This window comes from Stegostoma tigrinum, chromosome 45 (assembly GCF_030684315.1).
Source record: "Stegostoma tigrinum isolate sSteTig4 chromosome 45, sSteTig4.hap1, whole genome shotgun sequence".
In the NCBI taxonomy this organism is placed as follows: domain Eukaryota; kingdom Metazoa; phylum Chordata; class Chondrichthyes; order Orectolobiformes; family Stegostomatidae; genus Stegostoma; species Stegostoma tigrinum.
The window spans coordinates 8,376,313-8,390,679 of record NC_081398.1 but is presented as its reverse complement, the minus strand read 5'-3'; the positions used below and the strand labels follow the sequence as shown (position 1 = coordinate 8,390,679).

Here is a 14,367-nt window from a genome sequence, read left to right as displayed (position 1 = left end):
GGGAAGTCATCTACAATTGAAATGTTAACTTGCCCTCTCTCCGTGGATGCTGCCTGACCTGCTGTGATCTCTAGCATTTCTTGTTTTCAGTACAGATTCCAGCATCTGCTGTAATTTGCTCCTACCTTCCATGTTGTATGTTCACTGGCTGTGGTAAATGCAACCTCCTTTCAGCCCATCAAGTCTGGTCTGTCAGTGAGACCCTCATATTCACTTTCCTGCCTTTTCCTCTATATCTCTTCCTGATTAAACAATAAGTTCCCCTTCCCTCCTAAAGACCTGAATCCCCAGCCGGTGGCATTCCTGAGTGTTACAAACCCCTTGTTGTTTCCGTTTGGTGTTACCTACGCCTTTAATATCTCGCTACCAGCGCCTCTGTGAGACTGGGAGGAGCTCATAGCGGTTCGGAAAAGGAGGCAGCGATTCCAGTTCTCCCTCCCTCTCTCTCCTTCTGTGTGTGTCAGTCTGTTTGTACTCGCTTCATCTCTCTTCTGCACCCTTTATTTCGATCTGTGGCAAGGCAAATCGAGATCAAAGCGTCACTCTCCTGCTCCTTAATTCGCCGCGGCTGCAAATATCTTTGCACATTACAAAATTAAAGCAATTTTTTTTAGCAACGATGAGCGGCGGGGTGTATGGAGGAGGTAAAAAGAAGAAAAAGCAGCGTCCGATTTGCTGTAGATGTTGCATTCTGTGACATTGATGTGATTTTTTTGGGGGGAGGGGAATGGGTGCAAGCTTGCTTTAAGAAGCCCCATTGGGGCTTTTACGGTTGTGCACTTTTAATTCGAGGCCATTGTGTTGCATGGGCAGGGGTTTTATTTCGGGAAGTGGATGAGATGGAGTCGATTTCGTGTCTTATTATGTTTGAACTTGTCAATGGGTTTGAACGTATTTTTTTTCGAGAGGAAGCGGTGGATTTGTGATGGGAACCTGTGTGCTCAGAATTCAGGCCCCATATTAGAATGGGGAATCACTGAAGATTGAATAGACAGTCTAGAACCAGAGAGCATAATCTCAGAAAAACGGGTTGCACATTTAAGACGGAGATGGGGAGGAATTTCTTCTCCCAGAGGGTGACAAATGTGTGGAATTCTTTATCACAGAGGGCTGTTGAGACAGATTTTTAAATCAGGGAGGTGATCAAGTGGGGAACAGGCAGGACAGTGGATCAAGCACTGAATGGTGGAGCAGACTGAATGGCTGACTTCTGCTCCTCTATCTAATTGTTGAGCACAGATCAAAGGCCTGTTCTGCTCTGCTGTGCCCTGTGCTGGGCTTCAGGCCTTGCCTGGGAACGGGAAAAAGCCATTCAGCTGCTTAGCGGTGATGGTATCACAGGCGGAATGGCTGAAGTGGGCATGAGTCATCGTGATAATGAAAACCTTAAAAAAAACTGACAATCTTGATGTTTTCAAGTGACGGGGAGCATGACAGTTTCTTTTGTTGTTCCATTCTGGGATTGTTCTTGTGAAGAAGAACTGGACAGCACTGTCCCAGAAACAGATAATCTTTGGTGCTGACCATGGCTAGTCTGTGACTGAACCTGAGCCTCATAATCCCTTAACCTTTGGCTTCCACAAACTCCTTTCCCACAGCGACCCTATCTTGTGACCTGGGATTTGTCACAAGCCCCTCAGTGAGAATCGAGACAGAAGTTTGGGGTAAAATGGTCAGGGGGGGAACTGTCAGATCAAGGGTGGGGAGGGGGAAAGAACCTGTCAGGACCTTGAACCTATTAGAGTGAGATCTTGGTTGTGAGAGCTCACTTGAAGCTCCGCTGCTGCCTCGCAACTTCCAAAGCCAGAACTTCAATCCGGATCCCCGTTTCGGATTCATAACAACCATTTTGGGAAGCCCTGTCTTAAGTATTTACGGTTAACAAAAAAATCTATCTATCTCAGTTTGCAAATTGACAACTGTTATTTGTGGAAGAGAATTCCAAACTTCCCCCACTCTTTGCCTTTAGAACAGTTCCCTCATTTCACTCAGAAAGGGTCCGGCTCTGATCTTCAGACATTCTAAACTCACTGCCCAGCTGGAAGATAGTTCCTCCTTATCCAGTGTCCTACCTGGACCCCTTAATATCTTGAAAACGTCACTCAAATCCTATATTGAACTTCATTGCTCTGGAGAAGCCTCAGTTTCGGCCTTCAGTACAGATTATAAGGAGGCAGAAGCTGTAATTCAGAAATACATATAAGCCCTGGGTACAGCACATTTCGAGTCAGTTGTCTCAGGAAGGAGACATTGGCTTTGGAGGAGGTGCTGCCTTGATTCACCAGAATGATCCCGGGACTTCAAGAGGTATATCGTGAGGAAAGATTGCACAACCTGGATTGTGTTCCCCAGAATTTAAAAGGTTGCGCTTTTAAAAGTTTTGAAGAGCCAAAGGGCAGAGTATAGGGTCGCTATGAACTATTTGCGTTTGTCAGGGATCTAGAATTCCTACAGTGTGGGGACAGGTCATTCGGCTCATTGTGTCCACAATCCCCCTCACTCACCCCCCACCCTATCCCTGCAATTCCCATTGCCAAGCCACACTATGGGACAATTTAGCAAGGCCATTCCACCTTAACCTGCACATCTTTGGACTATGGGAGGAAACTGCAGTACCCACAGGAAGCCCAAGCAAACATGAGGAGAATGTGTAAACTCTGCACAGACAGCCACCCGAGGGTGGAGTCAAGTAGGAGTCCCTGGCGCTGTGAGGTGGCTCGCACTAGCTTCTGAGCCACTGTGCTGCCCTCAGGGCTGTGGTCTAACAGTCTCCCACAACTGATGCTGAATCAATCGTCGCTTTGAAAACTGAGGTCAAAATATTTCTGTAAACTCAAGGTATGAACATAGGGCATGTTCCAAAAGCTGGGAAGTGAGATCCTGGGCAGAGTTTTGGGGTCACCAGCAATGGTTGCTTTGGAGTTCCAACTGACTTGCAGCAGCTGCGACTTCCCTCTCATAGGCCACTTTCCCTCGCAGGGTCCCTCCCTTCCCCCTCTTTGCTCTTGATAGGTCTCTGTGACCCTGACCGATACAAGGGTCTTCAAGGCCTCAAATGAGGGAAAGAGTTTAGGAAGTGTTGTATTCAGGGACATATGCCAAAGGCAGACACATAGACCTTAGTTACAGATCAGCTGTAGTGGGAGGCCTGGACTGTACAGTAGCCACTGCTACCAATACTGTCACAGGCAGATGCCTCTGCAAGAGGTAGTCTGGTAACTGGGTGAGGTGAAATTGTTTCATTCATCGTCCCCACTTTACGAATCTCGAAGAAGTGGAGCCGAGCAGTGGCAGAGGGAGTTTGATTTAGGTAAGTGTGAGGTGCTGCATTTTGGAAAGGCAAATCAGGGCAGGACTTATACACTTAATGGTAGGGCCCTGGGGAGAGTTGCCAAGCAAGGAGACCTTGGGGTGCAGGTTCATTGTTCATTGAAAGTGGAGTCGCAGGTAGACAGGGTGGTGAAGAATGAGTTCGGTACATTTGCCTTTATTGGGCAGTGCATTGAGTACAGGAGTTGGAGGTTGTGTTGCAACTGTAAAGGACATTGGTTAGGCTACTTTTGGAATACTGCGTTCAATTCTGGTCTAGAGGGAAATGGGCCAAAAGCTGGCAAATGGAACTAGATGAATTTAGGATATCTGGTCGGCATGGAAGAGTTGGACCAAAGGGTTGTTTTCTGTGTTGTGCAGCTCTGTGTCCTTGGTTAGCCTGGTACTAGTCAGACTGGGCCACTCTCAGTAATGTATATCACAGACCCCACACCCATTCTATGCCCTCGCCAACCATCAGTTGCTGTTCTAATTGCTTTTCAACATGGTGGATTGAACAGCTAAAGGGGAGCGGTGGTGGGAAATGGTAAAAAACAGGGGGCTTTCCCACCCATGTTTGATGCAGTGGGGTTTCCTGAGGTCCAGACGGATTCAATGTTGAGGGGCAATCCCTCCACAGCCCACCATGCCATCACCTCTAGCAGAACCAACCCAGGGTTGGTGTTGGAGGTGCGTGGGACATTGGTTATAAGGTATGGCAGGTCAGTATGTAAGGCTTGCTCCCGCCCAGCTCCAGAGATTAGAAAAGAGGACTTTCGTTTTGCAAGACTGGAGGTGCCTTTGTTATTTGCTGTGCCAAGGCTGGTTTTTTGACTTTCCTTTCGTGGCTTCCTCATCCACTTTGGAGAGCTGTTACAAATAGCCACATGGCTGTGGGTCTGGAGTCACATGTAGGCCAGGCTGGGTAAGGACGGCAGATTTCTTTCCCTAAAAGAAACAAGTGAGTTGTTATAATGATTTCAGAATTACCACTTTTAATTCCATGTTTATTCATGAGTTGAAATTGAAGAGCTGAGGCTCACTACAGCATTAGCCTCTACCTCTGGATGACCAGCCCAGTGATATTGTCACTACGGCACTGTTCCCACCAGCCCCAGTTCAGCAGCCAGAGCCCTCGGCTGATTTGTCCCCTTCTTGAGGAAGATTCCTGCTCATCCTGTGATAGATTTGGGGTCCATTCTTCCCAGTCGGACAGGCACTGGGAGGTAAACTAGTGACCATGCTGGCAAAGTGCACCTAACACAGTTGGTTAGTACAATAACAACATGCATTTACATTGTGCCTCTAACTTAGATATCCCTGAGATATTTCCTAAGAACGATCTCAAACCAAATTTGAGGCACTAAGGGGCTAGAAAGGGCAGCTCTGTCAAAAAAGCTGATTTCAAGGATCATCTCAAAGGTGTGAGAGAGAGAGAGAGCGACTGAGAAATTTAGGGAGGGAATTCCAAAGGTTAAGGAGTCAGGCCAGCTGAAGGCATGATCGCCAATGATGGAACGATGGTAATCAGAGGGTGGGCAAGAGGCTAGGATTGCGGGACTGCAGATATTTTGGAGGTTTATGTGGCTGGAGGTGCTTACAGAGATAGTGCGGGCAGTGAGGTATTTGAAAACAAGCATGAGGATTTTAAAATTGAGGTGTAGACAGATCTTGTGGATTAGCAAGGTCACAGGGTGATGTGTGAGTGAGATTCGGTGTGAGAAAGCAAGATGAGAGAGTAAAAATGCAGTAAGTTCCTTTTATCCATTAATGGGATGAGGTTATGACTGGCTGAGCCAGCATTTATTACCCATCCCTAATTGCTCAGAGGGCAGTTCAGAGTCAATCACATCGCTGTGGGTCTGGAGTCACATGTAGGCCAGACTGGGTAAAGACAGCAGATTCCTTCCCTAAAGGGCAGTTGTGAACCAGGTGGCATTTTCCCCAACAACTGACAATGCATTCATTGTCATCATTAGATTCCTAATTCCAGACATCTTACTGAATTCAATTCCACCATCTTCTGTGGCAGGATTCAAACCGAGGTCCCCAGAATTTTTTCCACGTCTCTGGGTTAACAGTCCAGCAATAATACCACTCGGCCATTGCCTCTCCTGCATTTGCTGGGATGTTGCCAGAAATGAGAGAATTTTACCTGAGGAAAGGTTGGAGTTGAGTTCTTTGGAACAGATGCTGGGGGCAGATGCATTGGAGATGTAGGCAGTGGTGAGGGGCTTGGAAAGTGTGGATAGGAAAGTTGTATTGCTTTACTAGACAGGTCAGTAACTTGACAGCAGAGACTGGAAGTAACTGGTGGCAGGGTTAGAGGGTTGTGACAGCCTGGAGCTTGAAAGGCTGCCAGCCAGTAGAGCACTGGAACAGGAGGAGGCCTTTCTGTCTCTCTTGTCTGCTGTCAAAGCTCGGTCAAAGAGAAAGGCTCAGAATTAGAGCGATTATAGAAAATAAATGGGCTCACCAGAGGAGTGGGTGGGCAACGTGGGCTTGAAGACAAGGGATTTCTGGTTAATTGCAGGAGCACAGCTCAGGATTAATGAAATGTCTAATAATACCAGATGCTGGTATCACCACCATTAACCAACGCTTCATGCCCTGTTGCTGTCTGTACAGGTAACTGGTGCTGCATGTTCTGTTATACTGAATGGACCATTAACCCACGCTGTGTGTCCCATCACTGTCTCCAAATGCTGCAGCTAATTGTGTCTTCTCTCTGTCAGATGAGGTGGGGGCTCTTGTGTTTGACATTGGCTCATATACTGTGAGAGCTGGTTACGCTGGAGAAGACTGCCCCAAGGTACGGTATTGCTACTCATTTCTTTCCTTACGTTGTTGTGCCTTATCTGCACCTCATTCCTGCCACCCTCTGCTGTCTGTCCCTCTCTTTACTACTATCTGGCAGTTACCTGATCCAAGGTGCCCCAAACCTTGCTGCTTCCAAGATACACATACACGTACCTTACCAGTAGAGTGCAGAGAGGAGTTGCAGAGTCATAGAGATGTACAGAGCGGAAACAGACCCTTCAGTCCAACTCTTCCATGCTGACCCGATATCCTAAATTAATCTGTCCCATTTGCCAGTATTCGGCCCATATCCCTCTAAACCTTTCCTATTCATATACCCATCCAGATCCCTTTTAAATGTTGTAACTGTACCAGCCTCTACCACTCCCTCTGACAGCTCATTCCATACACGCACCATCCTCTACATGAAAATGTCGCCCCTTAGGACCGTTTTATATCATTCCGCTCTCATCTTAAACCTATGCCGTCTAGTCTTGGATTCCCCTACCCTGGGGAAAAGGCCTTGGCTTTTCACCCTGTCCATGCCCCTCATGATTTTATAAACATCTATAAGGTCACCCGTCAGCCTCTGACACTCCAGGGAAAATAGCCCCATTCTATTCAGCCTCTCCCTATAGCTCCAACCCTCCAGCCCTGGCAACGTCCTTGTAAATCTTTCTGAACCCTTTGAAGTTTAGCAACATCTTTCTTATAGCAGGGAGACCAGAATTGAACATAGTATCCCAAAAATGGCCTAACCAATGTCCTGTACAGCTGCAAGATGACCTCCCAGTTCCTGTACTGAGAACACTGACTAGTGAAGGCAGGAGAACCAAATGCCTTCTTCTCTATCCTGTCTATCTGCGACTCCACTTTTACGAACCTGCACTCCAAGGTCTCCTTGTTCGGCAGCACTTGATAGGACCTTACCATGAAGTGTGTAAATTCTGCCCCGATTTCCCTTTGCAAAATGCAACAATAGAATAGTGGGGCAGGCTCGAGGGGCCAGTTGGCCTACTCCTGCTCCTATTTCTTATGCCCTTAATAAAACATTCTCTATCTCAGACTTAAAACTAATAACTGATTGGCATCAACTGTTGTTTGTGAAGCTGAATTTGAAACCTTTGGAAATACTTTCAAACATCTCTCCTGAATAGTCAGATTGTGCACACTTGTTCTAGAATCTCTATTGACCCTGGCTCAAAAATGCAACACCTCACACTTATCTCCAGGTCCCATGTTAGTCTGACGTAACTTCCCTCACTGGGCACTTGTAGAAATGAGTGTAAAAATAAGAACCTTACCTGTGACAAAAGGTTGGGATTTGATTCCTTGGCACAGGGGCTGAAGGTAGATTTGGTTGTGGGGTATGAAGTTATGATGGACTTAATAGGAAAGATATATAGCGGACAGATCAATAACCAGGCAGCAGAGACATGAAGTAAGGAGTTAAGAAGGAATTGTTTTCACCCAGGGGGTTTACAGGAGATGTAAGGGAAAACCTTTTCACCCAGACCATGGTGGGAATCTGAACTCACTGCCTGGTAGAGGCAGAAATCCCTCGTATTTAAAATGTTATAACTTCCATGTGATGTAGGTGTCTCTGGCACATTATTGCCCTTGAGAAGGTGGAGGTGAGTTGCCTTCTAGAACCATGATAGTCTGTGTGGTGTAGGGACACCCACAGTGCTGTTAGGGTAGACAGAAACTTTTCCCGGCTGATGGAGGAATCAATGTTCGGGGAGCATAGTTTGAGCTAAGGGATAGAAGGTCTAGAGCAAACGTGAGATTAAAGAAAACCTTTTCACCTGGAGGATGGTCCAAATCTCGAACTCACTCTTTGTGAGAGTGGGAGAGGTGGAAACCCTCATAACATTTAAGAAGTATTCAGATGTGCACTTGCAATGTCAAGGCTGCGGGCCAAGTGCTGGGAAGTGGGATTAGAGAGTAGTGAGGTGGTTGTTTTTGACAGGCATAGACGCGATGGACCAAAGGACGTTTTCTTTGCTACAGTTCTCTGTGACTCCACACGTATTTGATGGGGACAGGTGTGTAGAGGGAGTTTTCCTCTGTATTTAACCTCGTATTGTACTTGACCTGGGAGTCGTTGATGGGCTAAACGTAGAGGGAGCTTTACTCTGTATCTAACCCTGTGCTGTCCCTGTCCCTGGGAGTATTTGATGGGGGACAGTGTAGAGGGAGCTTTACTCTGTGTCATTGGAATTTCCTCCTTTAGCCTTGCGTTCATCCACAGTTCCAGGCCAACCCTTCCCCTCCTGGCTGAGTGCGGTATGCCCTCTGTTATATCCTTCCGGTTAAAAGTTGTACATTAATGCCTCGTTCTTTCTGTCTGTGATTTCACTCCCGGGAGGTGAATCTCAACTGAGCCTTTTGTTCTTTCTGCCCTGGATTTTCTGATGATTTCTGGCTCCCAGGCGGACTTCCCAACCACGGTAGGGCTCATCAACCACGATGAGGCAGCTATGGAGATCGACGGTGAGAAGGATGCTAAGTCGGGGAAGACGTACTACATTGACACCAACTCCCTGCATGTTCCCAGGGAGGGTGTGGAGGTTATCTCCCCTCTGAAGAACGCAATGAGTGAGTGACTGTTTGGGAGAGGGTGGGGGGATGCCATAGACTCGACCGTGCCCTATCCTATGCCAGTCTGTCACCTAGGAGCTATCCTCTTCTTGGTGGGCTTCAGGGTTCAACATGGGCACTGTGTTTGGTGCTTGGTCCAGGCTAAGCCGAACCATTGAGCGTCAGCTAGCTACTCCTCTTTGGGGGCCAATGCAGCTCGATCCAAAACCCCACCCAGACCTGTGCACGTGGTTTAACAATTCAGAACTGCTGCTAATTAAAGTATTGTTTGGAATAGAAGGAGACTTTGAGGCCCACACTTTGCTCCTTATGCTACAGACAGCCATCTGCATAGCAACATTTCTGCCTTCTTTGCCAGAACCCATATTCTGCTAAACTTTTTTGTTTTATGTTCAAAGCACATGGGTGTCACTGGCTGGGCCACCCTTTATTGCTCATCCCTAACTGCCCCTTGGTGGTGATGTTGTGGACCAGACCAAACCCCCTCAAAATGTATTCAGAAGATAGCCTGGACCCTAACATTTTCTTATTCTCAAGGCAAGTGCCAGGCGTTGCGTTCCAGTTGCAATTTGATTGGTCAACCTACCAGGCTTAAAGCAAACCACACTTTATTCATACACTTTAGTTAAAATACAATAAAAGAAGAAATTGGCATAACTTTAACTACTAGAAAGCTTAACAGAATGATAGATTATTTCAGTACTAAACAATAACTTCCAATATACTAACATCCCACAAATACACCCTCAGAAAAGGCAAAATTCAGTAAAATAGATTGTCTCACAGGCAGTTCTCCAGTCTAAAGGGAAAAAAATTCAAGAAAAAACTCTGAGAGAGAGAGGGAGAGACAGTGGCAGGGAGAGATGTACTGCAGCTTCCAAACCTGGCTTCAAGACCCCAGCAATTGCTGCTGAAAAAGTAAAACTAAAAGTCCTGGTTCTGTTAGACCTCAATCCCATTCAGGCTACTTCTAATGTTCCAACCTTAAAAACAACCCAAAGGCCTCAGAAGCTGTTTACTTTATTGGCTTTGAAGCACACTAATTGTCACCTCTGTCTCAGCCTTTCTTCAAAGAGAAAACCAAGACAAAATACAAAGCCATAGTATTTCTAAACTAGTGAGCTGCCTTCTTGAACCACTGCAGTCCACGTGATTGTATGTACACCCACATGTGCTTTTGGGGACGGGGTTCCAGAATTTTGTCCCAGTAACATTGAAGAAACTGCAGTATATTTCCAAGTCAGAATGGTATGTGGCTTGGAGGGGAGCTTTCAGGATGTAGTAATCCTATGTCCTTCTCATCCTGGTGGGTTAATAGTGTGAAAATGACCAAATAATCTGTTTTCTTTGTGTGTTGCTTGTTGTAGAGTCATAGAGTCATACAGCACAAAAATAGACCCTTTGGTCCAACCAATCCACGCCACCATGTTTCCAAACTAAACTAGTCTATCAACCTGCGCTTGGCCCATATACTCCCAAACCTTTCCTATTCATGTACTTATCGAAGTGCCTCTTAAACGTTGTAACTGTACCCACATCCACCACTTCCTCTGGAAGTTCATTCTACACACCCTCAATGTAAAAACGTTGGCCCTCGTGTCTTTTTAAAAATCTTTCTCCTCTCACCTTAAAAACATGCCCCCTAGTTTTGAACTCGCCCACTGTAGGGAAAAGATCCTCGTTATTCGCCTTATCTGTACCCCTCATGATTTTATAACCTCTATAAAGATCACCCTTCAACCCCCTACGCTCCGGTGAAAAAGGTCCCAGCCTATCCAGCCTTTCTTTATATCTCAAACCCTCCTTTCCTGGCAACATCCTGGTAAATCTTTTCTGAACCCTCTCCAGCTTAATAATATCCTTCCTATAACAGGGTGACCAGAACTGAACACAGAACTCCAGCAGAGACCTCACCAAAACACCTAATACCATGGAATCTTTCTTTGGCATCTGAGAGGGCTGACAGGACATTAGTTAACAGCTGACTGGATAGATCGCACCTCAGGACTGCACTGAAATATCTGTCCTGGGTTTTATGCACCGAAGCCTGGAGTTGGGCTTGAGCCTGGGACCGGGTGATTCGGAGAGTAGAGTGCTACCGACTGAGCCACACCTGCCTTTCCCTGGCAAGGGATGAAGAACCAGGTTAAATGGGCATAGGAACAGGAGAAAGCCATTCAGCCCCTCAAGCCTGTTCCACTCTTTAATGAGATCACGGCTGCACTGTGGCCTAACTCCATATACCTGCCTTTGGCCCATATCCCTCACCACCTTTGTTTAACCACAAAACATTGGTTTGCAAGATGCAGCAGGTGATGAAGAAGGCAAATGGAACTTTGTTCTTCATTGTTAGAGGGATGGAGTTTAAAAGCAGGGAGGTTATGGTGCAGTTGTACAGGGAGCTGGTGAGAACACACTTGGAGTGTACAGTTTTGATCTCCTTACTTGAGAATGGCTGTGCTGGCACTGGAGCAGTGCACAGGACGTTCATCAGGTTGATTTCAGAGTTGAGAGGGTTGGCTTATGTGAAGAGATTGAGTAGACTGGGACTGTACTCATTGAAAATTAGAAGAATGGGGGGGGAATTTTATTGAAACACATATAATTATGAATGGAATAGACAATATAGGAGCAGGGAGGTTGTTTCCAGTAGGTGAAACCAGACTAGAGGGCATATCTTCAAAATAAGAGGGAGCAGATTTAGGACTGAGTTGTGGAGGAACTCCTTCACCCAAAGGGTTGTGAATCTGTAGAATTCCTTGCCCAGTGAAGTAGTTGAGGCTACCTCGTGAACATTTTAAGGCAGAGATAGATAGATTTTTAAACAGTAAAGGGATTAAGGGTTACCGAACAGGTAAGTGCAGCTGAGTCCATGAAAAAATCATCCATAGATAGAACAATATAGCACAGATGATCTTATTGAATGGCAGAGCAGGCTCAAGGGGCCAGTTGGTCTACACCTGTTCCTATTTCTTATATTCTTAACAAAACATTATCTATCTCAGGTTTAAAACTAACAACTGATTGGCATGGACTGCTGTTTGTAAAGTTGAATTCCAAACCTCTAGGAAGGCTTTCTAACATCTCTCCTGAGCAGTTTGATCCTAATTCTCAGACAGTGCACACTAGTGCTAGAATCTTTATTGACTCTGGACCCTCCTGTGGATATCTTGAAAACCTCAATCAGGTAACCCTCTAACCTTCCTAACTCTGGGAAAACAGACCTAATTTGCCTAATCTCTGGTGATAATTTAACCCTTAAGGTCCCAGGTATCATACTGTAAACCTACGTTGTTCTTCCTTCCAAAGCCAATATATCCTTCCCAAGACTTCATTTTGGAATTCTCTCCCCAAGGGAATTGTGGGTCAACCCTCAGCAGGTGGACTATAGCGGTTTGAGAAGCAGCTCACCCCCACATTCTCAAGGGGCAACAAGGGACAGGCGACAAATGCTGGCCCAGCCAGCAAGGCCCACATCCAACAAAATGAATAAATTTAGAAAATTTATTTCTGGCCCTGATCGTTTTATGACTTCCATCCCAGTCAGAAGCAGGTCTAATTCCCACTCAAATGTAACATGTTAAGGGTAAAAACATATTTCCAGAAAATTCCCAAAACAAAAAAATTCTCAAGGACTACTTTTTGGTTTTCAGGGCATTTTCATTCTCAGCAACTCCTTTATTTGGTACTGCAATCATGTAGTAATTGACATTTGGGGTTAAGTGATGATTGGATTCGTCCAGAAGCAGAATTCAAAGACTTCACAGATTGAGTCATACAGCACAGAAACAGACCCTTCATTCCAACTCATCAATACTGACCAAGTATTCCAAACTAAACTAATCCCACTTGCCTGCGTTTGGCCAATACCCTTCTGAGGCCAACCTTCCATCAAATCTAAAGCCATATACAAAAGGAAAACACTAACTTCCTAGAAACTGACGCACAGGCATAAGAGTGCAACAAGCTTTTTTAAAAATAAATGACACACTCTTCTATATATAGAAATCCATCACCTTAAACTCACATGTTGCAGACTGGTAAGATCGTCTCTAATACTGTCACTGCACCTCAACTAGCTCTCACAATGTCAAGTGCTTTTAGATGTGATAAATCTTTGTGAAATATAACTAGCTTGTATTAAGTTATCCGGTTGCAAAGTATTCAGTATATTAACATCCACCACATAATCCCCATATGGTATCTCCTGAACCTCTGCAGCCTTAACCTAGAAACTCCACATTCATTTGCAAGAAATTCATTAGCTTAGTGACTTTCAGATTTCCCGATTCCTGGTTAGCTGACTATTTCTTTTTTGAAAGGTGTGAAGCTGCTTGTTCCCATATACAGCGCCTGACCACCCCTTTGCATACCCTCTGTCCACTTTTGCAGTTCCTTTTTCTTCCTTTGCAGCATTTTTCACTCTTTTCCAACTCCTCATTCCCTTTTTGCTGCCACCCTCTTCACTTTTGTAGCTCCATTTGACCCGCAGGAATCCCAGCCTCACTACTGTCTGCCTGTGGAATGCCCCCACTCAGGTTCCTAGCGTTGCCGCCCTCATGCCTCACTGCCTCTAATTCACTGTGAGCCTATCAGCAGCAAATGCAAGAGAGAACCAGCTTGCAGTTGGGAGGGGCAGCTCATCAGAGACTCTGACAGCTCCACGTATGGAGGTGATGTTTCTCTCACTGATTTCCACTATGGTTGAATTTTCCTCAGTGTTTTAGGGGCTTTTGAGGTGAATTCAACACTTTTTCCCATGTGTTTTGAGCACTGATAAATATACGTAACAAATACATGTAAAAGTATAAAATATTAAACATGGAATACCAGCAGAAAATCCCATGGTGTTGTTCAGAGTTGAATTATATACAGCAATGGCTCATTGGTCTAGAGTATGATTCTTGCTTTGGGGCTTGTACATTGCAGACATTTTGAAATGTCCTGGGTTCAAATCCCGGACGAGTCCTGATTGCTTGCCATCTGTTTTGGGGCAGCACTGTGGCTCAGTGGTTTGCACGCTGCCTCACAGCGCCAGGGACCTGCATTCGATTCCAGCCTCAGGTGATTGGCCATGTGTAGTTTGCATATTCTTCCTGTGCCTGTGTGGGTTTCCTCCAATAACCCAAAGATGTGCAGCTTAGGGTGGATTGGCCATGAGGAAATGCATGGTAATGGGCATAGAGTGGGTCTGGGTGAGATGCTCTTCAGAGGGTCTGTATGGACTCAAATGGCTGAATGGCTTGCTTTCACGCTGTAGGGATTCTATGATTGTAACTACACAGTGCAGGAAGACATTTGGCAATCCCTGCCATTTCCCCTCCATCATGTATATTTTCCCTTCATAAGCGTTTATACAATAGTGCACTGAATGTGATTACTTAATCTGTTCCCACTGCCCTTTCAGCCAGTGCTTTCATAGGTTAAAGAACAGAAACATTATACAGTTGCCCACAATGTACTATGTAATTTCCTGCTGTTAAAAGGAGAGTGTACACATTTTTAAAATCAAAAGGGTGAAACCATTGCTCAGTAAATTCCAGCAGAGGTTATTTGGAATTTAGTTGTCTTTCTGCGTACATGCTTACTGTAAACCCCTCTTTGTCCTCTCGTTCTGTCTCTCACCTATCTTGCCTTTTCCCCCAATCCCTGCGC

The 14,367-nt window shown here is 45.6% G+C and overlaps 1 protein-coding gene across 2 annotated transcripts in view; it reads left to right on the top strand.

The window, feature by feature from the left end:
• Window positions 1-413: 413 nt before the first annotated feature.
• The window catches only part of LOC125448667 (actin-like protein 6B), a 48,144-nt gene continuing 34,190 nt past the window's right edge, over window positions 414-14,367 (top strand). Inside the window, exons 1-3 of one of the 2 annotated variants that reach the window (XM_059642602.1) lie at window positions 414-644; window positions 6,045-6,121; window positions 8,544-8,709. In XM_059642602.1, the coding sequence (XP_059498585.1) occupies window positions 620-644; window positions 6,045-6,121; window positions 8,544-8,709 (268 nt within the window). In that variant the 5' untranslated portion in view covers window positions 414-619. Of the gene's footprint in view, window positions 645-5,843; window positions 5,938-6,044; window positions 6,122-8,543; window positions 8,710-14,367 lie in introns of those variants that run through there. The other variant, XM_048524096.2, reaches the window with a different exon arrangement.